Here is a 27,342-nt window from a genome sequence, read left to right as displayed (position 1 = left end):
ATAAAAAAAAAATAATTTGAAACTTACTTATTTTTCAAGAAAATATTTTCTTTTGCAAACCATCTTCCTTGAACACGCCAAAGTCATTGGTGTTGAGAATATATATTTGTTTATAGTTCGATATTATCAAATTAATTAAGATAATTGTAGGACCGCGACTACTTGAAACTTACAATGCACTTTCATACAAGTTGCAAACACAATAATGATGAAGTAATATATGTATATTTTAAAATTTAGAAACAGATTCTCTATCTTCACAAGATTGAGAGTCCGTTTTGATTGGCTTAAAAGTCGATCAAACCTACTTTTAAGTTAGTTTTTGACTTCTGGAAGTGTTTGACAAATATAAAAAATAAGTTAAAATAAATCAAAAATGACTTAAAATAAGTTATGTAGTGTTTGGCAAGGTAAAAAATGACTTAAAATAAGTTAGAAATCAAAAGTAGGTCTCCCCCAACTTTTTATTTTTTGACTTAAAAGTCATTTCAGTTTGACTTTTTATTTTTAACTTAAAAGCTTTTTTTTTTTTAAGTCAATCCAAACAAGCTCTGAAAAAAATATTTGTGTATATGTTAATCCTTTCAGACCCCTGCCCATATATGAGATTACATAAAATATGTCATTTTGTAGCATATTTTGTTATATAAATAAATAGATAACTTGTAGGCCATTCAATTATAAAAAATAATTTATCAAAATCATTTATATTTGTTTTGTATTAAGAAATAACTCAAATTAAATTACTCTAGTCACAAAGTCATATAGCCAAAAAGGAGAAGGAAATTAAAAATGGAATGCTAACTTACAAACGTTTATTGAGTTCACTTGACCCTAATTTAAAATTAGTACTGATTTTTCCTGAAAAATGTAATATGATGACTATAATTAATAATAAGGATAAGTTAGGAACTAAATGTAAAATTATTTATTGATTTTATAAAGTGGACAAGTGTCGTTGAACATTCCAAAAATAATATAGTAGATAACTATTATTGAACGGAGGGAGTGATTAGTTGTATTTTATTTGATGAACTTTTAATATATGTATATAACATTCGAATCAAAATTAACATATTCAAATAAATCCGTAACTAAAACTCTACCTCTGCGATAAATTATTGTACTTTTTAGCTGGAAGCTGCGGCGATCAGCAGACGCAAATGGGCTTCCTAATCTGCCAGCTCTAATTTTCATATATTATGTTTAGTCACATGAATAATTTGTAAGTACTAATTTAATCTTAAAATTATTTTCTTAATATGACCAATTTGGCAAAGTTCGAAAATACTCTTATCATACTGTGATATTGTCTGTTCTAAGAAAAAAAATCGCACGATTTTCTTCAAAAGGTTCTATATGTACTATTTAGAGTGTCAATCTATCTTATGGATGACACATAGTGAGGGGTCGTTTGATAGTTAATTAATATTATACAGATATAGTAGTAATGCACAAATTAATTATGAGAAAATTTATATATTATTTTATTCAGGTATTAGTTATAACTTATACATGAGTTAGTTATTCATGTATTAGTTATTTAGTTATATGATTATTAATTATTTCATTTTCTATATATCCTGCATAAAATAATACAAATAAATTCTCTCGCAACATATATATTTATTAATTATGCGGGTTTCTGAATCGCAAATCAAACACCATATTAATTTTATATATGAACAATTAATTACCTCCTAATTTTCAACTATCAAACATGATAATGTATTTATATTAAATTTAATACATGCATAACTCACTTCCAAACCAACTATCTAACAACCCATTAATTTCCAAGACCAACTAATGTGAGACATCGTCCGCTTACTCAACAATCTCCTACTCGAATTAAGTTCTATCTAAACTATCACCTCATAGACTCATGTAGAGATTAATCATTTGTCATTCATATCAATCAAATATTTATAGATACTAAAACCACTAGTTTTTTTTTTTCATGTGTATCTCCAAAGTTATCGTAGATCAGTAGGCGAAAACGACGCTAAATTGATTCTTGTGTTATTACGTTTTTTATCTTCATACTCATTTTATCGAATCATTAATTCAGGTTATTGTTAGGCTATACCAAAATAAAAATATTTTTATAATCATGATGTGATATTATTGCATGATTAAATTATTTGAAAAGGAGTGGATAAAAATAGTTAAAGACTAATTATACAAGGATATAAGACAGGACAATGAATTATGAAAATGATAGATCTTGGCATATTCTTTATTTATACCTAATTTTATCTTTAATTATTCATCAATCTAATCTTGTATGACTAGGAAAAAATAATTGTAAACTTAAAATTCCAATAATGCCCCCTCTTATCACTCTAGGTTTCTGTTTTATCCATGGGTAATTTCGTCAATATGTTTTAAAGCAAAAAAAACCATTGGCTTGATGCCGCATATATATATGGTGTAAAGAAGATTCCTATATCAATTATCAAAAACCCTACTAAAAACCTAATTTATCTCTTTGTAGGGTATCCCACAATTTGATGTTAGGTGAGAAAATTGTGAATCGATCTGAACGATTGAATGAGATTTCTTTATCCTTTTATTTTGGAATTAATAAAATTTCTTATATAAAAAGATAATCCTTTGTTAATAATTAAACATCACGTTAATTTAAATTTATCAAATCAATAAATACGGAATGTCGAGTGGTTATATAAATGAAGTTGTTAAATGGTTAAACAGGATGGACCTAGGGGTGTACATGACCGGGTTGGCTCGGGTTTTTCAAATATCAAACCAAACCATTTGTGTCGAATCTTTAAATCTATAAACTAAATCAAATCAATAAACTCGGATTTTTTTGAATTTTTTTGGGTTTTTCGGGTTTTTCCGGTAAAGTATTCATACAAACATATATTTTACTTGTACTTCAAAGATTTCTTTAGTCCTACCAAAATACAACCATCTAAGGTGTTTTTTAAGAAAATAAACAAAATATGATATGAGAAATGACACTAAAATATCCAACAAAACAATAATAATAATGAAATCATGTAAAACAAATATTGCAAATTAACAAGTCATAATGAAAATGATCATAATTTAAGTACTAAATCATGCTAAAATAAGTTTAATGAGTATTAATTACATGACTAAATATTAAAGAAAATTAAAATTAGATTATGTATTTGAATTGTCTAAACCAATGTAAAATCAAAGAATAAATATTCAATATTATTGTCATTCTTAGTGTTGAATTGATTTCCTTTTTGCATTAGTATTAATTTAATTTTGATTTAAGCTTTATTATAATTACCAACATGTGTGGACTATAATCTTTATTGAACCATTCAGAATTCTAAGTTTCAAACTTGAAATAATATATTAAAAGATAAAAACTATGAAAAAGTATAAGAAATATTTAAAAATTATATCAAAGTAATTTTTTTTATGTATAAAACAAAATTTTAAATTTTTATATATAATGTTGGGTTGATTTGATATCGGGTTGATTTTTCTTAGTTAAAACCAAACCAACTTAAATATAGTCAGGTTTTTTTTTCAATACCAAACCAAGTCAAATCAACCACTAGTCGAGTTTTTTTTCTCGATTTACGGTTTGGTTCGGTTTTCGGTTCAATTTTGTACACCCCTAGATGGACCCTCTCTTTTGGATACATATGTGGAAAAAAAAATCAAGAACCTATATTTTTTCATGAGTCAAGGATTTGAAGCAATTTGAATTTTTGATCGCGTAATATTTTTTATATTGTCAGTTTTGTTTTAATAACGTAATTTACTATATTTACTTAATGTTTTAATAACGTAATTTATTGTATTTACTAGACCGAATCTACGACATGCTAGTAATTTGGGATTTCGATCGATCTCGTACGCTTACTCTTTTGACTTTTTCAATAAATAAGCGTTATGGCCCAACTCTGATAAGAAAGGAAAGGAAATAATCTTTATTTTATGATGTATTTTTACATTCAATATAATAAAATTGAATTGATAATTTAAATAGCGGGTGTGTGGATAATATTTTGATAAAGTTAAAAAAAAATGAGTATCTACCACTCGTAAAAAATACTTCAGCTAGCTAGGTGCCAAACTTTTTCATCGATGTGAGTGATCTTTTGGGGAAGATCAATTTGTCATCTCTAATTTTATTCATTGAACGATAATTCTACCATTCGAACCAGTTGGATCACTAAGACTGACTTTTGTTCCTACTAAATTCTTGAGTCTTCCTGTCAAGCTCCTTTTTGCCTTTGCACTCTTCAACCGACAACATGAAACCTTTATACATCCTTTGATCCACACACTTATATATTAATTTTTGATAAAAGATGTCAGATTAACCCTTTTTCGATCTTTATAACCCTATCACTGAGTTTAATTGAATCTCGTTCGTCAATAAATTGCATTTAAAAACCAGAAGGAGGACAATACTAGACTAGGTGAAATATTTTAGGGAAAAAAAAGATAAAAATAGTCGACATGGACTGACGTGGATCCTTGCTGTTTTGTCCACTTAATTTTTATTTTTCCCCAAAAATTCTTGGTAACTATATAAAGCCATTTCCCGAATTAAATTTAGTCACATTACAAATTTATAAGCTTCTTATTCTTATATATATTTAGCTCCATTTAGAGAATTAGGATATTATTATGGTTAGTTATGGCTAGAAGAACAATGAGTCATCGGATTTTAACGTGCGATAAGTCGGAAATAGTAACATTTTCCGGCGACCCCGCATCGATAAATATTTCCGATACTATTTTTGGTTTTCTCAATAACGAATCATTGAAAAGTATTCGTCTCGATTTTTGTGATGAAAATGAAAATGATGATGATGATGAAGGCGAAGAAAAAGATGAGTCGGAAAATGTTGAAGATAATCAATTTTGGGAAACTCAACATCAGCTTTTACAAGTAAGTAATTTCAGATATTCAATTTTTTTTTTTTTAAATAAAATTTTAATCACAAATTAACAAGGGGCGCAAAGAATCCCGCACATTAATCAGTAGAATGTGTGATGTGAAAAGTTTGCTCTAATGTAGTGTTTGTAATTGCTATATATCACGGTTGAAGCTCGTAACCTATAATCACGTAGAGGTAGATTTTAATGTTGCTCCGAGACTCTAGAATCAAATTAGAAATAATATAAAGGGTCTTGTTTTGAAATTTTTCTATTTCCTAGTTTTGCTCTCTCGATTAACAATAGTCTTCATTTCCTTGCATTTCTCCTATCCGATAATTAATTACTTAACGGCCATTTCATTAATTAATTTTTTTCGTAGCTAATTTCTCCTTTTTAAATTAGTTAAGTTGTTTTCAATAATAGGGAAGCTTGATTACTACGAAAAATAGAATAATAATTTGTCGGCTAAATTAAACTGATAGTATAAAGATTCTTTATATTTTTCATGCATATAACTTAAAGTCCTATTATTATGTGATGATTTTATACTGATTTTCTTACATAATTGGTGTAATTTTATAAGATACAATTTATTCTAGTTCTCAATTTATGTTATTAAATAAAGCTATTTGTAATTATATTTTTAGTAATTTGATTATGTAAATATTTTTATTTCGTTAGGGTGTACTATATCGGACTACTTCCTTAGAATCACAAATCCGAAGCATTACAAAGGAGGCAATAAAAGAAGGAAATGGAATTATATGTAGTTGCCGGAGAACGTCGGATGACGGTTGCAAGACCTGCCTCATGAAGGAGGTTTGCAGCCGTCTGCAAATTGCAGGGTTCAACTCTGCAATTTGCAAGTCGAAATGGAAGAACTCTCCAGATATTCCATCAGGTAATTTCTTCTTTTTTTAAAAAAATAAAATTCTTTTTAGTAAAGAGTTTAAGTTATATATACCGATGAAGTAATGAAATTTTAAGCCTAAATTATATACATTTGTTAATATGTAGAAACTTTATATAGTTAGTGAAAGTATATATATGCTATCAGGCAGCATCCTTAAAATGTGAGATTTATAATCTTGAAAATAAGTAAGTAATTTGTTATAAAATGTAAAGATGACTCGATCACGTGAAAATTTCTTACACTATTAATGTACTTAATTTAAATAAAACCTATTATAACAAATTATTTACCACTTATTTCAAAGCTATGAAGCAACACTAAATATAAATACCTCTTCGTAATGGAAGTACGTATAGAAACTTTAATATATTTATATTTTTCTTTAATATGATTGGAATAAAGAGTGATCTTTTATTAAACCTTAAAGATCGATTTAAACTATCAATAATCCGGAGATCTTAACCTTTGATGGAGATGAAATGATAACTTATTAAAATCTTTTAATAATAGTGTATAAAATGACAACTTTATATCTACATCTAGAGCTTTTAACTTACTATATATTAAAATAAATAATTTTATAACTGAGAATGACATCCATATAAAAATCTCTTTTAATGTATGGTAATGAACCAATTACATAGTTTTGATATTTCTAATACAGCTGAAAATGACTTGTTTAATTTGTGGCTATCCACCAAGGACAAAATTTATGACAAGAACTTTTCAGACACATTTTTTTATTCACTCAAATATTATTTTTATGAATATATTAAATTTTGAATAACTTTAACGATCTTATTAATCATATGCATGTTATACAGGTGAACATACATTTATAGATGTGATTGACTCATCAAATCCTAAAAAGGGAGAAGTAAGAGTTATCATAGAGCTAAATTTTCGTGCCGAATTCGAAATGGCACGAGGATGTGAAGAATACAACCGATTAGTAAAAAATTTACCAGAAGTATTTATTGGAAAAATCAAAAGATTGCTATCGTTGATCAAGATTTTGTGCGCGGCAGCCAAGAAATGTATGAAGGACAAGAAAATGCACATTGGGCCATGGCGTAAACAAAAATACATGCAAGCAAAATGGCTTAAAACCCGCGAACGTGTGGAGGCGGCCAAGTTAACATACTCGTCCTCTAAGGATGAGTATTCTAGTCGGCCGCCACCACGGCCGAGGGCCTCCATGCTCACGGTCGATTTGTTGGAAAATTTCCCTAGTTTACATCTAATAACGACAGTTGAAGTAGTGTGAAATTTTGAAAGAGAAACATTATTATTAGTATATAAGTTATATTAATTGATGTATACAATTGGGAAAAAAAAATATATACTATAATTGTATTTTGTTCTTTTTCTTTAGGCTTTTGGGGGTTGGAGAGTTTTTTTTTTTTTGAGAGAGTTTGAGGTTATTGCTAGAATTTTAATTTACTCCTCTTTAATTAAATAATTACCTTGTTTTCTATTTAAGGAATAAATCACATAATATTATGGCAGGATACTATTTTACCACTTGACCACTAGTGTTTGGTATTTGTTTTATACAAAAGTTTGATTTTCTAAAATAAAAATAGTGCTCGAATGAATAAGATTTCTCCGCTTTTTAATTAGAGTTTTTGGATACAAGCCTAAAATATGAAAAAATCATGATGGGAGCACTTTCCCTTTAAATGAGCCTTACACTGTACAAATTTAAAGTAATTAGTAAGACTTCAACATATATAGATATCGAACGGCAAGTGAAAGAACAAAACAGAAAGAAGAGGAAAGTGGTAGGTAAGATAAGTTTTCAAGCTTAATTAGCTTTTGAAACACCATTATCAATGTGGCAAGTTTGATCAACTTTTCATTAATTTTGAGTTTTTAAAAATAAAAAATAAAAAATAAAAAATAAAATCATATGAGCAAAGCAAAATGATTAAAAAGGCCTTTAAACATAATTTAAGGTTTTTATTAGGATAGTCTAAACGGAAAACATAGTTTACAACCAACTAGAAGTAGGGTGGGATGGATGAAATTACCTCTATCATTAATTAGAAAGATTTCGGGTTTTGAGTCATAAGATTAGAACCTCACAGAAGAAGCGTTTGTCTCTCTTTTTATCCCACCTTACACAAGGGATGAATTTGGTTTAGTCGGATCATAAATTTGGACAAAAAAATGCGGTGAACGTGGATCGAACACGTGACCTTCAGATCTTCAGTCTGACGCTCTCCCAACTGAGCTATCCCCGCAAGTGTTCACATTATGGTATATTTGCTTACTTAAACTAAGTTTTCTGTTACTTCTTTTTGCATATGCTAAAATGAAAACTAATACAGTAATCATTTTGATTTTACATATCTACATCAAACATATCATTTTAAGCAAACAGAATTCCTTGCCGTAAATAAAAGATTCATTAATCGAGAAGTTATATATTCTTAGCGGATTTAAAATCATCATGGAGCTCTTGTAGTAATATTGATCACACACAATTTAGTTGTTACGTATGAAAATTACAGAATATGCATGTGTGTTAATCCACTATATGAGTGAGAGCTAGTTGAAAGAAAATTGATTTAATTGGGATGAAAAAACTCTTTAAAAAAATGCGGTGAACGTGGATCGAACACGTGACCTTCAGATCTTCAGTCTGACGCTCTCCCAACTGAGCTATCCCCGCAAGTGATAACAATTTTATTATGTTAAGTATATAACATTTTGATCCAACTCCATAAAATTCAAAAGCTTATATTGACAACAAGAATTCTATGTATTATATTAGTTACTAAACAGAATGTGATGCCAACCTAACCCAAAACTGGCCTACTATGATGGTCTGAACTGAGGGCTTATCAAAAACAATATTTTTTTCTTCTCAAAGTAAGGAATAATTATATACACATCATCCACTTTTTTTGCGATTAGTTGCTTTTATCTTGTGAATGACATAGATATGAAAAATATTGGTTACAACAAGTTGAGAGCATTTATTATGTGACTTAATTATCATTGTACTAACAACTCTAGCAAATAACCACTTTTTAGTCCTTAAAATTGAAATACAATCATAATAAGTCTCAAATTCCACCAAGACATTAGTTTTCGCCTTGTGGAATTTGAAACTCCGTGACAATGGCTATTTTTCAAAAGCAAGCTATCATTACGCTTCTAAAAAAATGACGAGAGTAACACAATGAAATTTTCTTTTTTTTGATCAGGTTAACAGTATTAATCACAACGCCGAAATCGGCAGTATACATTAAAGTAAAATAATGTTAACAAGAAAGTACAGGATTGTTCTAGTGAAGAATCTTGATTGGGAACAAGGATGTGAAACCAATTAAGGAAAAAGATAGCAAACAAACTCAAACATCCACAAGTCACTTGTCAGCTCGCATGCATCTCGACTGATATCTGCTACCTCGTACTAACACATGTATTGTGCAACTCTATCCAAAAAAGCTGCTTGGACAGTGAAAAGAAATCGCCTAGTGCTTTTTTGCCTCTTGAGCATGAGATCTCATCATTCTTAATCCAACATCACTGACTTCTAAGCCACACTCATGGGTGTTTCATGAGTTATAAATATCGAGCCAACCACGACAACTCCTTGCTGTCTTTAAGGGCAAATGAAACATCATCACTGCAACAAAAACGCAACGAATCAGGACAAAAGCAACCATTGCAAGAGTCTGACACTTGCCAAGTGCTGAAAGGTCGGAAGGTGAAGTAAAACTCTCTTCATTTTAGAAACTCTAAGTGAAGGTTTCATCCTAACAAGGCCTCGTATTGACGAATTAAAACAAATAAAACATGGGTATTTACAACAATACACAATAATCTCTTCAAAATGCCAACAATTCAAGAGTTTATATGATGTACTTTAAACTACCAACACTTCAAAATATATATAAGACAGAGTTTTACTTCAAACATATGATCTATGACCCTTCAAGGTGGCTCAGTGGTTTGGGCTTGAGACTTCCATGTTGGAGGTCTCAAGTTCGAAACCCCTTGCCAGCAAAAGCAAGGGGTTTGCCTTCTGGGTCGAGCTCGTCGCACCGGGCTTGCCTAGGGCGGGCTACCTCNNCTCCTATGTGGTTTGCGAGCTATTGCATACGAGCGGGGGTTTTACCCTGTGCGCACCCAAAGGGTAGCGGCTGCGGGTTTCCCTTGTCATCTAAAATAAATAAATATGATCTATGGAAAGAGTAACAAGTTATTCATCCTTCGTATCCTCTCCGAAACATTTCTTTCCTAATAAAAAAACCATCCATAGTCTTAATGTTGAAGATTGTAGTATATAAACAGAAGTATAAGCTTTCGTAAGATGATTCACACAATTAAGATCTTGAATTCAAGTCTTGTAAATCATATATAACCAAAATGCTTAAGGCCCCAAAGAAGAATCAGGCATGCGGTTGAAACCCATAAGTAGGGTTATTCCTTATACTGAAAGCATTTTAATGGCGGGTCACACAATTCAACGCTTAATAATGCTGATGAACAGAAGTATAAGCTTTCGTAAGATGATTCACACAATTAAAATCTTGAATTCAAGTCTTGTAATCATATATAACCAAAATGCTTAAGCCCCCAAAGAAGAATCAGGCACGCGCTGAAAACCATAAGTAGGGTTATTCCTTATAAAGAAAAGCATTTTAATGGCAGGTCACACAATTCAACGCTTAATAATGCTGATGAACCCCAATCCAACTTAGTGGCACTTTCGCTAAACAAGGAAAGCATGGATGAACAAATTAACCAGTTAGAAATCCCATTCGCCGAAAGGATGAGTTTCATTCTAAATATCTTGACCGATGGATTTTTGAGAGTATCATAAAAAAGTTACCCCAACTTGTTTGGAGCTGAGGCGTAGTTGTTGTCTTATCAGTAAAAAGTTGTTATTGTTAGGACCTCTTTAGGCACACATGATTATGTAAATTTGATTATTTGGGATTAGATTCTACACCGGCATTTTAGTTAAAAGAGAAAATTCAGTTATAAGGTTTGTCACATACAGCTGAGGAATAATAAAGAAACTTACCTTGGAAAATTGAGCTGTAACTTTTGCAGTTTATGCTTCACTCCAGGTTCACATAGAAGTATTCTGCATTCACCAAGCTTGCATCTACCACCAAACAAAATAAATGAAGGATAATTAACAAAGTGAACTAGAATTTCCACACATGTGCCGACATTTTTGAAGAGTCCGAGCAACATTGATTTCCAGTCACCATTCACTGGCATCAACTTGCTATCCATATCAACAATTACATCTACTTCACAACATTATGAGAACAGGATATCAAAACACAGAACTAATTTGTTACGATGACAGCCTAGTGTTGTCAAAGTTGCGCTTAAGCCCTAAAAAACAAGGCCCAAAACGTGTTGAGTGCCGCCATGCTTAATGTGCGCTTCAGTCTCGTCATCGAGATTCTAAGTCATACTTTTCCTTGCCAATGAGCCTCTTCTGAAGAGCCGATACTAAACAATTGAAATATCACTTTATTGTAAAAAAAATAAATCAATTTCTTTGTTCATATGTGTGTCATTCATGCTTATAATTATTGGTCTTAGAGACTAAATATATATATATATATATTTGTATTTTTGTCTCCCTTAGCACCTTTTTTCATTAAAGCCCACGATTTATTTGCACATAAATCCCCAACGGACCTTAGAGCTTTTTTGCTTTTGATAACACTGCAAGCCTGTGTCAAGGTTAGGAAATGGGGATTATCCTACCAGACTTATGCTAAGAAATCAAGACTTGCCGCACACAATATACAAAATAAAATAAATAGATAAAAAAAATACTACAAAGTAACAAGGATTTTGGACTTCATTAATCCAAGGTTAAGAATTTATAGCTTGATAATTTCAGGAAGCTAAAGAATATTGTGGCTTACCCAACTTTTAAAAGCATATCCCATCCTGGAAATTTTTCACCATTGCTTGTACAGAGACAGGAAACAGTTATTGCCAACTGCATTGAGAAAATTATTTCAGGGAGCAAACTTAAACAGAAACCAAGCTAATGTATAGGCCAGAAGATTATATATAAGTGCATAAAAACCAAACCAGAAGAAAGAGTAGAATCAAAGCGGGCAGACTTTTAATTGAAAAATAGTAATCGATTATAACTTGTGTTTTCTTTTCACTACAAAAGATGCATGATTTCACTACAAGAGATACATGATACATCAGTAAATCATAGATGCCACACAAGAGGCAGGTGAGACTTCAAAAGGCAGAAGACGGGAAACTACCTTGTCAAAGGTGGTCTCGCTCATCCCCGTCTTGTGACCCTCATAAACCATAGCTGCCAAGAAAATTTTACTCAGCTTGGAGCTGCTTCTCATCACCTACACAAAACAAATAATTAGACATATTGCAAGCACTATGAAAACAAAATCCTTCCTCTTCTTCTCCCCCTTATAGCCAGTGAAAACATCAGCTAGCACTTTGTTGCCGCATCATTATGAATCAACCATAGAGAAAAACAAGAGCTAGTCCTAACATGATTTCACTAAGAAATCATTGGAGTTCCCATTTTGTACTAAGGGATGGTCAGCGCAAGTCCTTGGTAAAATTCATTTCGAAACTTACATGTATGCAAGAATACTCCCATTTTTCTAGCAATTAATAGGATTTTAACCTATGGAGACCTCCAATTTGGACACCCGAAAACTTTTGGTGAAGCAGATGGGACAATAGCAACAGTAACTTGCTTCAACCTCAGAGCTCTCTTGGCTGAACTCTCTATGCCATATTGTTATCTATAGATCTCTTTGGCCAACACCTAGATGACCAATACCAACCCCCCTGATCCATCTGCCTTCCTAGCACTCTACCAAAATTTAGATCATCTTGACCATGAAAAAACCAACAGAATTGCCTTAAACCACCCAGATAGAAAAATCTTCCCTTCTGTTCAATACCCATATTATACTGCCATCTCTCAAAACCCAGCTCAAAGCCACAACTCCACGAATCAGCTAAATAAATTATCCTGCGTCAACCTCCAGTGGAACTGATATTCTCGACCAACATGGGTCTTTTTTACAAATAATCGTGGTGCATGGACGAACTTGCACGCACGTCGACTAGACTAATTATTCCACAGGATACCTGCTCTACCTCCCACTAGCAACAGGTAACAGGTAACATAATCCACCAAGGTTTAGACAACAAATAAGAACAAATCACCTAGTATTTATTTGTCTCCGCTGAGATTTGAACTTGAGGCCTCATGGTTCTCCTTCCACTTCATTGACCACTAGGCCACACCCTAGGATGCCATCTTTCCTTTTCACCAGCTCAAGGTACATCTTTCCTCTTCACAATCAACTTCTTCACCAGCTCAATTTAGACATCTTTCCCCAAAGTTCCAACAAACTTTGACTGTCCAAATCACAACGAATTGGAGCTTTACTACGAGTGGTACTGTTCATTCACTGACACCCACTACTATGGAAGCCAAAAATGCTTCTTCTCTCATCCCTGAAAGTTGTGTACCTGTCCTATAGAAATGACTTCGATCATTTCTCATATTGTATTGGAAGGTTGTCTTATCCACCTTCTTGTAATTTTTGCTATATATTTACAGATAGGGGTTATGCCTAACCCACTTGGTGGTTTGATATTTTTCTTTTTTTTAAAAAAAGCAGAGGAGAAAATTTAACTATTTTTTACATTCGCTCTCTACCCACCCCCGCAAGCGGATACCAACTAGTTTGGGCTTGAGAGTAGTGCAAGACAAAAAAAGGGAAGATCAAAAGAGAGTGGACTCTTGGTTGTTAGCTTGTTGATATCTTGTTATCAACAAGATAAGTCCCCACTAGCTAAAATGACTGTTGAAATTACATCACAGGGTGTTCCTTTTGGACTTACTTGGATATGAGGAGCCTGGAACATTTCCTGAATGGCTGCTTCAACATCTGCCATTCTGACAAGCATTTTACCTGAAACATACACATAGACAAGTAATCTGTATAAACCTACCAGGGATGTTAGATGTTCAAAACCAGAATGAATGTGTATTTCTTTCTAATGGAATTCCAAGTATTTCTTTCTTGCCACTAATGTCTACAAAGTTCGACGTTTAGGTCACCTGCTGCAGCAGAATCGGGAATTGGTAGCAATTTCTTAACACGATAATCTGCAAGTTCCGCAGCTCGCCTACATATTTCTAGTGCACGGCGTGCATCACCTGAAACAGCTGCCACCTGGATTTATGTGTAAAGTGGGCATTGCTTTAATAATCAACTTAAGTATCAAGCATGTGAATGGGATGATTAGCATCAACTAATAAAGATAAATTCCTTGTAGAGGTGAACCACAGAAGGACCAACCTTCCTTGACGCAAATTCAATTGCAGGTTTTTCGAAGGCCTCAATTCCATTGAGGCGAGTTAAAATAATTTCTTGAAGTTGCTGATAGTTATAGGGACCAAAGCAAAGTCTTTGAATGCCCATACGACTTGAAATCCTCGGAAGCAACTTCTCCGGAAGATCCATAGTATTTGCAATACCTGTTGGTGAGAGAAGTTCCCATTTTATCTTCACATGTACTAACTAATACAGAAGGAAGGAAATGCTGATAGCAAATTGAGCACACACCTATAACAATCAGTTTGGAATGTGGCTTGGTAGGCCAATCAAGAATGTTATATAAAACCTGGATATAAAAGGAAAAAACTCATACATATGCAATTTGCTTGTTTTGATATTTACTATTGTGGATAGAAGGATGCATCATTTACCGCTTGATTTCTGGTAACCAGGAGATCCAGTTCATCTATAAGTAGAATACAAGGCCGGTTTTCCTCTTTGCTATGTTCAGCAACATTGGAAAACCGCTCATTCAAGGAATGAAGAGCCTTTTTCCAACCGACCTTGTGCCCATTAAGTGCTTCATAAATAACCTGAAACAGTCAAGAGAAACATTTCAGAGAACAAAGATATTTTCTGCATCACACGAGAATTGCATTTCATTCTTACACTGTAAATATTCTCGGGTGAAGCCAATTTTAGGCCATTAATCTCCACAAAACAATAAGGTTTAATGCTCCCTGCATCAACTTCACACCTTAAACTCCTCATTACTGCTAATACACTCATTGTCTGCATCACAGTGCAGATGAAGGAACAAATCAGTAATGTCAGACCAGCCTAAACATAGAAACAATATATGACTGCCTTATGCTATCAGTCAAGTGCATTCTCTTAAGCCAATAGATACCTTTCCTGTCCCAGGAACACCATGTATGTAAAGGCATCTACCCAGGCATTGATCATCGCATATGGCACCTTTTACGAATGTAGTTATCTCTTCCATTTCTCTGAAGAGAGCACTTATTTGTCAGATAAATACCGAGAAAATTGCATGAAGAATTAAGATTGCACCTTAGGAAAGACATACTTAGTCCTACAAGGTAGAGACTTGGGTAAAGTTGCCAGCAAAAGGGTTCCTTTTGCTTTCTCAAGTTCAGTAAGCTTATGAGACCTCACATGTTCTGGTATCTTCTTTGCACCAATCTTTTGTAGTCCAAAAAAGCGACCCTTTCTTGAATTCTGCACTCTTACACAAACTAATTAGCTTTCTGCTTTATGCAACATGAAGAAGTGAACTATGAATCTGTCAAAGGACAAGTTGTATACCGCAGCCAAAGGATGAGCTGGAGATGGTCTGGTTAATAGATTACTTAGTTTTTCCCGTTCATATTCTACATCGTCTTCCCCGTCAGAGTCTTGATCTTCGCAAGAGTTCCAATCCCCATCATTCTCAGCTTCATCATCATCCTACCAAATGAGAAGACAGCTTATTAATTTGGAATATTTCATCAGACATGAGCAAAAGGTTCCACAAATATCATCAAAAATTATTTTATAATAACATACCACAGCATTATCTTCAATCTCAGAAATGCGCTTGAAACTATGCCAGTGGATGTCATATTCATATTCACAAAGGAAAACATCATCTCCACCATTTCTTGCCTTCTCAAATTCTTTTGGAGACAAAACAAAGCAATGCCTGATGACAGATTCCATCTGCAGATAGAATCGTAGGCCTTTATTAACAGATGTAATTGGTCACTTACTCGTAACATATCTAATCAATTCAGACCGCCAGATAAGCAGAAAAATTGAAGCTTTGGCTCCTTTCCGTTGGGGTGAGAGTCTTATCCCACTAAATTCGTTATAACATCCAAACCCCCAAAAGTAAAATCTTACCACTTGCATTCTCTCTCTTTTGAGAACTCTATCAAGAACATTACCCAATGATAGATCAATACATTTACACCTGTCTTTTGATTTTGGGAAGTTATCAATCAATTGAACTGATCAACAGGTAAATGACATTTTCTACCATAACAAAAATTACAACCCTCAAGCAGCAAAATAGGTGGCATATAACTTCCACAGTGAAAAACATATACATTGTAAGACAGATAAGAGAATACCACAATATTACCTCAACATCAGCAAAATCATTAGTCCGATAAAGTTCTCTCCTTAAGTTATGTGGCTGTCTTCTTGCATCTGTTTCCTCAGGAATAATATACCAATGTGCCCGGAACCAATATGTACCATCCACTTCTTTCCATATACTATAACATTGATATCACAATTAATCAAACATCACGATCCCTGATAGGCAAAATCAAAGAAACCACAAAGAGTTTTTATAATTAACATACAAAATAGAAAGCTCATATACCTCTCAATACGAGCCGCCCACAGATCACTGTCAAGTAACTTTTCCTTAGCAGTCCTTACCCGTTTCTTCCCCTTGGGTGGTGCAGGCATTTCCATTATTTTCCCTAATTTCTTCGCCTCGCAATACACACAAATCCAATCCCCTTCAGGAACCTCCTGTAAAGGTGGCTTCAAACACTTCAAATGAAACCCTCCTAAGCATTCATCACACTCAATCATAATTACCCTCCCTGCTGGCTTGTAACAAATCCTACATTCCTCCACTTCGGGATCCTCATTGTCCGAACCAGCATCTTCTCTCCTCTTAACATATACATCATCCCCCACACCAAACTCCCCCCCATCAAAAACCACTTTTTTATAATACACCCTCTTCTTACAACTCCTCGAAACACTTCTTTTCTCAACACCCACATTTTTTCTCTCTACACATTTCCTTTTCCTCTTCGATTCAGTAAGTCCCGGTGTTAAAACAGGGGTTAAATCAGCAACCTTAGATTTCCTTCTTTTAGCTGAATTGGTACCATTTTTCGGAGTAAAGTTCAGAGATTTACCTCGTCGGGCAGAAGTTGGAGGCGATAGAGGCGGCGGCGCCGGTGTTTGAGGGGTGGAGCTAAGGCGAACGGAACGGCGGCGATTGGTGGGGTTTAGGGTTTGTGGGGTTTTAGGGTAAATAGGATCTGAAGGAGATGAACTGGAAATGGAAAGTGGGTTTTGCTGCTTAATGGGTGCTGTATTAATGGATTGTTTCGATTTCTTCTTCGGCGTACTTTCACCAAAATCCATCGAAAAATTCGAGAAAAAAAATGGATTTTTGTGAATTGTAGCTACTTCTATTACAATATTTTGAAGAAATGGGAACTTACATACCTTCAATATTGAGGAGCATTTTATACACTGTTCCTTGGCTTTTGAGGGGGAAGAAGAAGCACAGAGGTCAATGCGAGAATGGTAACTTAGAGCTGAGGAGGAGTGATACTTTGTGCTTATGAGGTTGTTCTTGACCGTTAGAAGTATATGAAGTTATATCTTTTATCACTTAGGTCCATGTTAGTTTATATTTAGAGTTTGAAGAATAGGATATTAGCTCAGTTAGTTTCTTATATTAGGCATATTTGATCCTAGAAATGTCATACTTGGTATGATCTTACAAATGAATTTTAGAGAGGAGTGGTATTTTGTGCTTACGAGGTTGTTCTTGACTATTAGAAGTATGTGAAGTTGTATCTTTTGTCACTAATTAGGTTCATCTTAATTTATGTTTAGAGTTTGAGAACATAATATTAGCTTAGTTAGTTTTTTTTATATTAGACACATTTGGTCCTAGACAAGTTTACAACAATATACTCCTTGTAATTTTATAACTGGGATTGAGAGAGTTGTGGTACTTTGTGCTTACGAGGTTGTTCTTCACCGTTAGAAGTATATAAAGTTGTATTTTTGTCACTTAGAAACATCTTAGTTTATGTTTAGAGTTTGAAAAATATGACATTAGCTCGGTTAGTTTCTTATTTTAGACATTTGGTCTAATACAAATTTACAACACATACCTCGTGTAATCTCACAACTGAGGTTTGGAGAGGAGTGTTACTTTGTGCTTATGACGTTGTTGTTTACTGTTAGAAGTATATGAAGTTATATCTTTTGTCACTTAAGTCCATCTTAGTTTATATATAGAGTTTGGAGAATATGATATTAGCTAAGTTAGTTTTTTTTATATTAGACAGAATTAGTCTCATACTAGTTTACTACAACATACCCCATTACGATCTCACAACTGCGGTTTGGAGAGGAGTTGTACTTTGTGCTTATGAGATTGTTCTTGTGACCATTAGAAGTATATGAAGTTATTTCTTTTGTCACTAGGGTCCATATGTTTATGTTTAGAATTTGAAGAATATGATATTAGCTCAGTTAGTTTCTTATATTAGACATATTTGATCCCAGATAAGTTTACAATAGTATATTCCGTGTAATCTCACATTTGAAATTTGGAGGGCAGTGATACTTTATGCTTATGAGGTTGTTGTTGATCGTTAGAAGTATATGAAGTTATACTTTTTGTCACTTATGTCCATCTTAATTATGTTTAGAGTTTGAAGAATAAGACATTAGCTCAGCTAGTTTTTTTTTTATTAGACACATTTTGTCCTAGACAAGTTTACAATAATATAACTAATATAATTTCATAACTAAGATTTGGGGAGGGTTTTACTTCTGCTTATGAAGGTAAAGATGTTGTTTATGATAAACCCTCAGATCAAGTAAAGCATACAGAAAAATAAATATGCAAAACAAATGCAGTAGCAAAAAATCAAGACGAAAACATGAAAGAACGTAATAATAACAATGCCAAAGTAAATAATAACTAAAACAAATGAAACATTAGACAAGTTTGTATCAACTTTTATCTCTTGGGAAATATTCTCAGCTATGAGTAATTGAAAATCCTTAAAAAAATTCCTTAGTTTTAACCTTAGCATTAGTCTCCAAATTTATTTAGGAAACCAATAGCATACTGGACATTATTAATGAACTTGTATGAAGTGACTTTAGTTCAACTAGTTAGATATAGGAAATAACTTTTTTATTTCATATAAATAGAGATAAAATACATGTATCTCTTAGTTATTTTTTAAAATCTCATTTATGAGATTACGCTAGAATATAGATATAATATTGTCGTGATAGCTTTGAAAATCACGTTAAAATTACTTAACTAATTTCAGAATTCGTTCAAATTACTCGATCATCTTTAAATTGTTTGTTTTTCTATCCCAAATAATAGTACTAGTTAAACAAATTTGATAATCCAACAACAAAAGGAGCTATGTTAATTGTTTGTTTGTTTCAATCTTTTTTAATTGAAAACTATCTTTTACCCATCACAAGATAAAATAAGACTGCATACATATAAAATAATACATACACAACTTTATTTCTACAATGTGAAAATAGATAAATTATTTTTATTAAAATTTCAATTTAAATAAAAAATATATATAAAAATAACATCTTTCAATTGTCAAAAATTCTGTAAAAAGAAAGAAGAATGTAATTAAAATATATCTTTCAACAATTATTTTGTCACAAAATAGAAACTGTCTCACTTATCATGTGTGTGGACATATGAAACTGCCTTTGTATAATTGTTTCACCGACACCCATAGGAGCACTACAATGTTACCTTCATCATTTGAATGTGACAACTTTCTCGTATCTGTTTCGTTTTATTTTATGTGATGTTTTTCTTTCAATTTCTAAAAAAGAGTATCGTTTTAATAGTTATAAACAATTTTACTTTTATGACATGATAATATAGTCATATCAGTCACATTTATTAGAAAATGATTTACCCTATTAATACGGGATATTCCGTATGAATCCTAATTCAGTCAAGCGCAGTGTGGATAAAGAATACCGATGGAAAACCACAATAAATAATGTCTATCGCTTGTTTTAGACTACAAAGTTTTTAAAAAAATTATTTTATCCATAATTGAGATAAACAAATTTTTAATTAGCCATGTGATGACAACGAACTGGCACCTTAATTAATTTCACAAAATATCCAGGTATTCAAAAAATTAAAATATTATCTAGAATATTCAAAATTTACATATATACACAAGTCAAAATTAAAAAAAATCATCTTATATATACGATATAAATTTTTGCTAAAAGAATTCGCATAAACACCCTCGTCGGACCCTAAACTTGTCCCTGCATATATATATAGACAAGCAACTAACATGGCCTTTCAATATTGTTTCTTTGTTTTTGTAGACATAGTGTTTGTAGGTCATTTCTTAGGTTTTCTAATGCCTTTTTGTTGTCCTACCATAACTAGGGGTCACTATAACAAAGATGATATATAGCTACGAAATTATTAGCTACGATATAAAATTCGTCACTAATTATTTATTTTTAGTGATAAAAATTACTTTTCGTGCTTAAATATATGAGACATATGCTTTTAGTGACGAAACATAAAAGTTTGTGGCAAAGTTTTGTCCACTAAAATTTTCCACCAAAAAATGAATTGACGCCATTTATTGAGTACTGTCAGTCACGAATTTAAAGTTACCAGTGACACATTATTTCGTCACAAATGATGTATCTAATTCGCAACAAATTATTTTTTGTCTTAAAATTAATTTATTTTTGGACACAAAATAATTTCGTCTCAAAAAATATGTTGTTACAATAGCGACAAATAAGAGTTTGTAGTTAAATATTATAAGTTTTAGCTATAAAAAATTAGATTTAATTGTGACATTTATTTTCGTCACTAATAATATGAACAATTGGTGACAATAATTTTATTGTCTCTAATCAACCTATGATTTAGTGACAACAAAAAAATGTCACAAAATATGTAAGGTGTTAAATAGTGATGACTTAGAATTTGTAGTTGAATAATTCAACTATTTGCTACGAAAAAATTCATAGCTATATACAAAATTTTCTTTGGCTATGATTGTTCATAATTAGAGAATTTCATAAATGGTCCTTGAACTATTGAAGTAGGTCTAAAATAGTCCCTTAACAATACATTTATCGGTCGATTTTGTAAAAATAAAAATATCCAATTCATCAATTTTCCTAAATTACGCAATTATAAAATGCATCATTTGAAAAACACAATCTAGATTATAAGTATTGTGAGTGGGGAGTATTCTACCACTACATCATAAATATTTGTTGGATTAAGACATTTCATTTTTTATTTTATACACTTTCATTGATAAAGAGTATAGAAAAAATAATTTCTCAAACTTTGATGCTTATTTTTGTGTGTGCCTATCGATTTTGTGGTGGGTAAACAATACAGACTAAGTCGATTGATTTACTTCTCTCTAAAAATACATACATAATTAGTAGTGATTCCACGTACGTAGAGCAATTATATAGAGATACTATCGACTTAAGACTTTGCAAAGATGTGAAATATTTCATGGATTCTATTAACCTTTTTCATCCGTGTGAAAATTGAAATAAACTAAAAAAATGAAAGCACAAATGAAAGAAATTAACCAACTAAGATTTTGAATATATTATGATAAAGTACTATAGTTGTGAGTATCAATGTTTTTTTAAAAAATTGATTAACTCATCGAATCGAACCAAGTATTAGATTTCTTATAGTAAAATCAAAAATTTAATTTTATATAAATTTATAATTGTACTGAATAATTTTTTAATATCATAATTGCACTGACTAATATGATATTGAAATCCTATCTTTTCAAATATACATTGTTTTAGTTTTAACAGTAGAAAATAAATTGTTCTTAATAAATTATTTTAGACGTCTTCTCATAAAATCAAATGTTTTGAACCAAAACAAAAGCTTTAGCAAGGTTCTACCAAGCATATTAATAGCTTTGAAAATCTTGATGTTTTACTTTTTCGTGATAAATATAATGCCATTTGATATTGATTTGGTTCGACTATTTTTAGTTTTTTATTTTTATTATTATTTGATTCAGCTATTTCTAGTTTTTTTTTTATTATTATTGTTGTTGTTATTATTTGGTTCGACTATTTGTTGTTGTTGCTGCTAATATTAATATTGTTATTATTATTTTTATTACTATTCGTGTTATTATTTATTATTATTATTATTATTGTTGTTGTTGTTGTTGTTGTTGTTGTTGTTGTTATTATTACTATTATTATTCTTATTATTCTTATTATTATTTGTTGCTATTATTATTATTATTAGTATTATTATTTATATTGTTATTATTGCTATTTTTATTATTAGCATTATTATTATTATTATCATCATCATCATCATCATCATCATCATCATTATTATTATTAGGCCAAACACATATACAGCCCCTCAAACGTGTCCTCATTTTTCATTTTGGCACTCCAACTTAGCCTTATTCCATTTTAACCCTTGAACTCCATTTTTTCTGTACCATTTAAACACTTATACTAATTTTTATGATTTGTTTTTATTTATGTTCTTCAATTGCAATTTCATATTTTTTAAAAATAGACGTGTGCCTGTTAATTAAAAAAATTAAACATTCGCGAACGAACATAAAAATTTTCAAACAATAATATTATTTTTTTGATATTTCTCTATATTTTTGCCTGAAAATAAATTGACGAAAGTTCTTTGATCTTCTTTCTTAAACATTCAATTAAATTAAATAACACTACTTAGTTATTTTTTCTTATCATCTAGGCTATCTAAATTTAACGCAAACACTCACTTTTAATTTTTAATATAAATCAATACAAATAAAAAAAACTCATCTTCAAAAAGACTCGACTAACTTTGTTAATAACACTACTAAAAAAAGACTCTTGTTCATTGCTAATAATACTACTAAACAATGTTAAACTCGACTGACTTTGTTAGGTTGTCGGTGATTTTAAAGAAAGAAAACCAACACTATTTCGTCGGTTAATTTTCACACAAAAATACATAACACTCTTAAAAAGAAATTATTATTTTTTAAAAAGAATTATTTTTTGTTAATTTTTAATTTTTTAACTAAAATTAAATGACACATATCGATTTTAAAAAAAAGTTACAATTGAAGAATATATATAAAAATAGTATTTCGTGTTAAAATGGAACATAAAAAATGGAGTTCAAGGGTTAAAATGGAACAAGGCTAAGATAAAGTGCCAAAATGAAAAATGTGGACAAGTTAAAGGGACTGTATATGTGTTTGGCCTAATATTTGTTGTTAGTATTGACATTATTATTGTTATTGTTTGTTATTATTGTTTGTTATTATTATTTTTTATTATTATTTGTTATAATTATTTGTTATATTATTTCTTATTATAACTTTTATTATTTTTATTATTATTATTATTATTATTATTATTTTTGATTATTGTTTTGTTATTATTATTTGTTATTCACAATTAATTTTTATTTAATTTTTGTTTCATATGTAAATAACGAATCTGCAATTTTAAAGAGATGATGTATACAATTAATTTCATAAATGGGAAATAAATATTTGAGAAATAAACAAGTACGATGTAAAATCAAAATATATGAAGAGGTTTTACCAAATCGTCAAGGTATATATAATTTCTTGATTGATTTTTTTTTTAATTATTATTATAGATTATTGATTTATTTTTATAGGTATTTATAACTAATATTACATTTATCTTTTGTTAAAGATGTAGACACGTAAATTTTGACCGAATTTAAAGTTTTATATCATTTTAAGTATTTAATATTTTTAAAATTTAAATTTATGGATGTATCTTACTTTTAGTAAATTTATTTAAAAAATATTTGAAAATGACAAAAAAATAGAGTCACATTTTAATGTAGATTAATTTTAAAGAAATGAAATTTATAAAAAAATGTTTCTTTTTATTTAAGTTTTAATAAATAAACTAGCATTTCTTAATTATAATTTATTATTAGATACTTAATTCTTGTTAGTTTAAAAATATTTAAATAATATTCTTATCATTATATTATATTATATTATAAATCCGAATTGAAATATATACAAATTTATATAGTTTTAGGATTGTATGGAAGGATGTATCCTTTTATCCAAGCAAGGGGCCTGTCACGTGGATAGCAATTTAAAATAAAGGCATAATACATATATTGGACCCTAAACTTGGCTTCAAATTTTAACTTTGACCTCCAACTTTCATAGTGCACAAATAGGCACTTTAACTAGTATAAAATAGAACAAATAGACACACATGTCCTACATGTCATTTTTTGTCCTACGTGGTGTCCTACGTGTATTGTGCCATGTAGGACTCATGTGTTTACTTGTTCTACTTTATACAAGTTAAAGTGCCTATTTGTGCACTATGAAAGTTGGAGGTCAAAGTTAAAATTTGAAGCTAAGTTTAGGGTCCAATATATGTATTATGCCTAAAATAAATTCTATATGATAAACATATTAATTCAGATCCAGGTGCATAATTATAACCATGTGTTTTAACATTCAATGTTAAAGCATCAAGAATATTAACATTAGTTAAAATAATTGCAAATTAGGCTGAGTATTAAAATATACAGGACCATATGTCACAGTGGACACTTGCAGGAATTTATAATATGTAAAATTATTAATGATATTTTTAGAGAAGATTTCTCTATATATGATTATGAATAGGATAGCCCCAAGGATATCGATAGTGATAATTATTACAGTGATTATTACGATATATCCGAATAAAGCAAAATGCTATGTGTGCAGGATGGACCCTCCTTTGATTACCAAGGGCAGAGGTAAAAGTAATAATACAAAGGGAAGATCATCCCAGGGATCGTCCAGACTATATCAGAAGATACTTTGAAAAAAGCAGAAGATTTCCTTCACAAATTAAAAAAAAAAGACAAACAGTGAAGCTGCCTCTACAGTAGAGCCGTCATAACCCGACACCAACAGTAGAAACATTGTTCATCGATAGTAGATACACTGTTAAGGGAACATATGGGACCCACTGTTACTAAATATTTTTTTTTCTATATTATATTAATGAAAAAATATATATAAAAAAGAAGCTAATACTATCCTACACTACCCCACTCACCCCACTTCTCCCATTACCCCCTCACACTACACACACACGACACATGCACAAAACACAATTATAGAAAGATTAAAAAAAAGAAAAAGAGAAAACAATCAAAAAAACATACAGAAACTCACGCACCCAAATTCCAAAACATACACTCTTTCCTTCCAGCAATACTAACAAAAAAAAGCAAAAATCGTTTAGCGAAAAAAGAAAGTTGAGTTCGGGATTTTTATTCGTGGTTTCTAATTTGTGGTTCCAGTTGTGGTATTTTCTTTGTGAATTAATTTTCACAAGAGGTAACACTTAATCCTTTTTATATAGTTTAATGTCATGCAATATATTGAAATTGTTAAATTTTATATGTGTTTAAACCATTAATATTCGTTGATGTTATAATATGAAGAATGTTCAAATCTTTCATATCAACTTTATGTTTAGATATTTTATATCATTAGACTTAGTGCGAAATTGTTATAACAAACCTTATTTTATTTCAAGTTTAAACAACCCATGATTTATTTCAAGTTTAAGTAAAACTATTGTCTACGTTTATTCTTGCTTTTATATTTTGATTCTCTTAAGATGATACATGTATTTATGGCTTAACAAACTGAAATAATGAGAATAATTAATAACAAATATTTATTATGTAAGATATTAATTTTAATTAATAGATTTTTCTTTTCATTTTAATAACTAAAAAAAAAAAAGATTTTAGGTGTCCATAATTCATAACATGTTTATACTAATGTAACATGTGTAAAATTTGTATGGGAAGAAATATTATTTTAATTTATTTTTATTTTGTGTTCTTATTGAATCAAAACATAATTTTTTCATTATATTAATTTTGTTAAAAAATAAAAAGAATAAAAGAAGAAGAGAAATAAAAAAGGGGGGGGGGGGGGGGGGGGGAAACCACACACGCCCTTGCCCAAACCCTCCCCCACCCCCACCCAAACCAATATCTCTACTATCTTATTTTGATATTAATAGAATAAAATTAAATTTTAAATAATCAAGAAATAACTAAATAGAAAATCTATTATAATTCAAAATCTCATAATAATTTCAGTCTTAAAAGAAAGTTACACACATTCTTGAATGATTTAGATTCTATATTTTTTAAATTGTATTTTCACAAAATATGCCTAAGAGTTAGAAAATTTGCCCTAACTTAAAATTTTTGAAAATATTTTTTCTTTATATGAAAAACACCAAAAAAGACCCACTTATTTCATATTTAAAGCTTCATAAGTTACGTATAGCTGATTCTCATTTCGATAATATATATATATATATATATATATATAAATCTTTAATTTTTGTGACTTTAAAAAGTTAAAAGGTTGCTAAAAAGTGAGAATTTTTTTTTTTTAAAAGTAAGACTATCAATTTGAAATGAAAAGTATTGCTATATTATAGGTTTTACACTTGCTTAAATTTACTTTAACAATAGAGTATCAATTGTCAATAAATAGTGGAAGTGTAATTGTTTTTTTTTTCTAGTATCTTATAAGGTGGACCCCATGACAATTTGCATTGCTGGTTTTCAGTCATCGATTTTGATGGTTTTTTTTTTATCTTCCAAGACAATTAATTAATTTTAAAAAGGAAAAAAAATTAAAAGAATCAAAATAGGAAACATAAAAAAAAAAACTTTCTATTCAGGTGGTTCAATCACACTGATACAGAAAAGAGAAAAAAATCTTCCTTTTTTTCTTCTTTATCTTCTTCATCTTCCTTTCCTTTCTCATCTCCCACGTTCAACTTTAAAACAAATTATAGAGAGAAATGAAAACAAAAATTGAAAAGAAATCAACAAGAAAGGTCTTTTCTTTGTATTCCATATTCTTTAACCCTATATTTACATAATCACTGGTTAATCTTTAATGAATATGTAGATCTAACTTTTATTGACTATGCTTTATTATCATTTTTCACACTCTGTGGTTCAGTAATTGATCGGAGACTATACCATATAAGGCCTAATCACAACTTAGTCTTCTATTTTATTTTTTCTTTATTTAGGAGACCAATTGTTAAAGGTATGAACTTGGTACTATTTTTATGGTTTTATGTGGTTTTTATATTTTTTTGTTCATTTTGCACTTATAATTTTACTGGATTGTAGTTTTACATTATGTTTTAATAGTTAGCAGTTTCATGAATGATGAAGTTTATGTTGCCATATAGAGTAGTTTGTGATGATATACTTCATAAATTTTCACTTGTGTTAAATTTGTAATGATAAAA

General features: G+C 30.5%; 2 protein-coding genes and 3 non-coding genes across 5 annotated transcripts; 1 reads left to right on the top strand and 4 right to left on the bottom strand.

The window, feature by feature from the left end:
* Positions 1-4,571: 4,571 nt before the first annotated feature.
* LOC125859309 (uncharacterized) lies at positions 4,572-7,181 on the top strand. The gene is made up of 3 exons (XM_049539021.1): positions 4,572-4,912; positions 5,584-5,803; positions 6,640-7,181. Exons 1-3 carry the CDS (start codon positions 4,658-4,660, stop codon positions 7,080-7,082), a joined length of 918 nt encoding a protein of 305 aa, XP_049394978.1. The 5' UTR covers positions 4,572-4,657; the 3' UTR covers positions 7,083-7,181.
* An 807-nt stretch (positions 7,182-7,988) lies between these two features.
* Positions 7,989-8,061, bottom strand: TRNAF-GAA (transfer RNA phenylalanine (anticodon GAA)). The gene has a single exon. It is a non-coding gene; the product is annotated as a tRNA-Phe (tRNA).
* A 358-nt stretch (positions 8,062-8,419) lies between these two features.
* Positions 8,420-8,492, bottom strand: TRNAF-GAA (transfer RNA phenylalanine (anticodon GAA)). The gene has a single exon. It is a non-coding gene; the product is annotated as a tRNA-Phe (tRNA).
* A 532-nt stretch (positions 8,493-9,024) lies between these two features.
* Positions 9,025-17,416, bottom strand: LOC125859128 (origin of replication complex subunit 1A-like). The gene is made up of 16 exons (XM_049538847.1): positions 16,544-17,416; positions 16,298-16,433; positions 15,721-15,873; positions 15,481-15,621; positions 15,242-15,393; positions 15,062-15,161; positions 14,821-14,943; positions 14,583-14,744; positions 14,440-14,497; positions 14,173-14,351; positions 13,932-14,046; positions 13,712-13,782; positions 12,088-12,183; positions 11,728-11,804; positions 10,860-10,943; positions 9,025-9,455 (listed from the first exon to the last, which is right to left on the bottom strand). The coding sequence occupies exons 1-16, from the start codon at positions 17,326-17,328 to the stop codon at positions 9,392-9,394; spliced, it is 2,496 nt and encodes an 831-aa protein (XP_049394804.1). The 5' UTR covers positions 17,329-17,416; the 3' UTR covers positions 9,025-9,391.
* On the bottom strand, positions 15,736-15,813 carry LOC125861047 (small nucleolar RNA snoR28). The gene has a single exon (XR_007445918.1). It is a non-coding gene; the product is annotated as a small nucleolar RNA snoR28 (small nucleolar RNA).
* Positions 17,417-27,342: the final 9,926 nt, after the last annotated feature.

Source organism: Solanum stenotomum, chromosome 3, assembly GCF_019186545.1.
Source record: "Solanum stenotomum isolate F172 chromosome 3, ASM1918654v1, whole genome shotgun sequence".
In the NCBI taxonomy this organism is placed as follows: domain Eukaryota; kingdom Viridiplantae; phylum Streptophyta; class Magnoliopsida; order Solanales; family Solanaceae; genus Solanum; species Solanum stenotomum.
This window is presented reverse-complemented; position numbering and strand designations above follow the sequence as displayed.

What these genes read in the sequence shown, in the direction of transcription:
- LOC125859309 (XM_049539021.1), top strand. Translation starts at nt 4,658, where the DNA reads ATGGCTAGAAGAACAATGAGTCATCGGATTTTAACGTGCGATAAGTCG. An exon ending in CTCAACATCAGCTTTTACAA is followed by an intron (nt 4,913 to 5,583) that starts GTAAGTAATTTC and finishes TTATTTCGTTAG; the next exon opens with GGTGTACTATATCGGACTAC. An exon ending in CTCTCCAGATATTCCATCAG is followed by an intron (nt 5,804 to 6,639) that starts GTAATTTCTTCT and finishes CATGTTATACAG; the next exon opens with GTGAACATACATTTATAGAT.
- LOC125859128 (XM_049538847.1), bottom strand. Translation starts at nt 17,328, where the DNA reads ATGGATTTTGGTGAAAGTACGCCGAAGAAGAAATCGAAACAATCCATT. An exon ending in TTCCAAACTGATTGTTATAG is followed by an intron (nt 14,352 to 14,439) that starts GTGTGTGCTCAA and finishes TCTCACCAACAG; the next exon opens with GTATTGCAAATACTATGGAT. An exon ending in GATATGCTTTTAAAAGTTGG is followed by an intron (nt 10,944 to 11,727) that starts GTAAGCCACAAT and finishes GTTTGGTGGTAG; the next exon opens with ATGCAAGCTTGGTGAATGCA.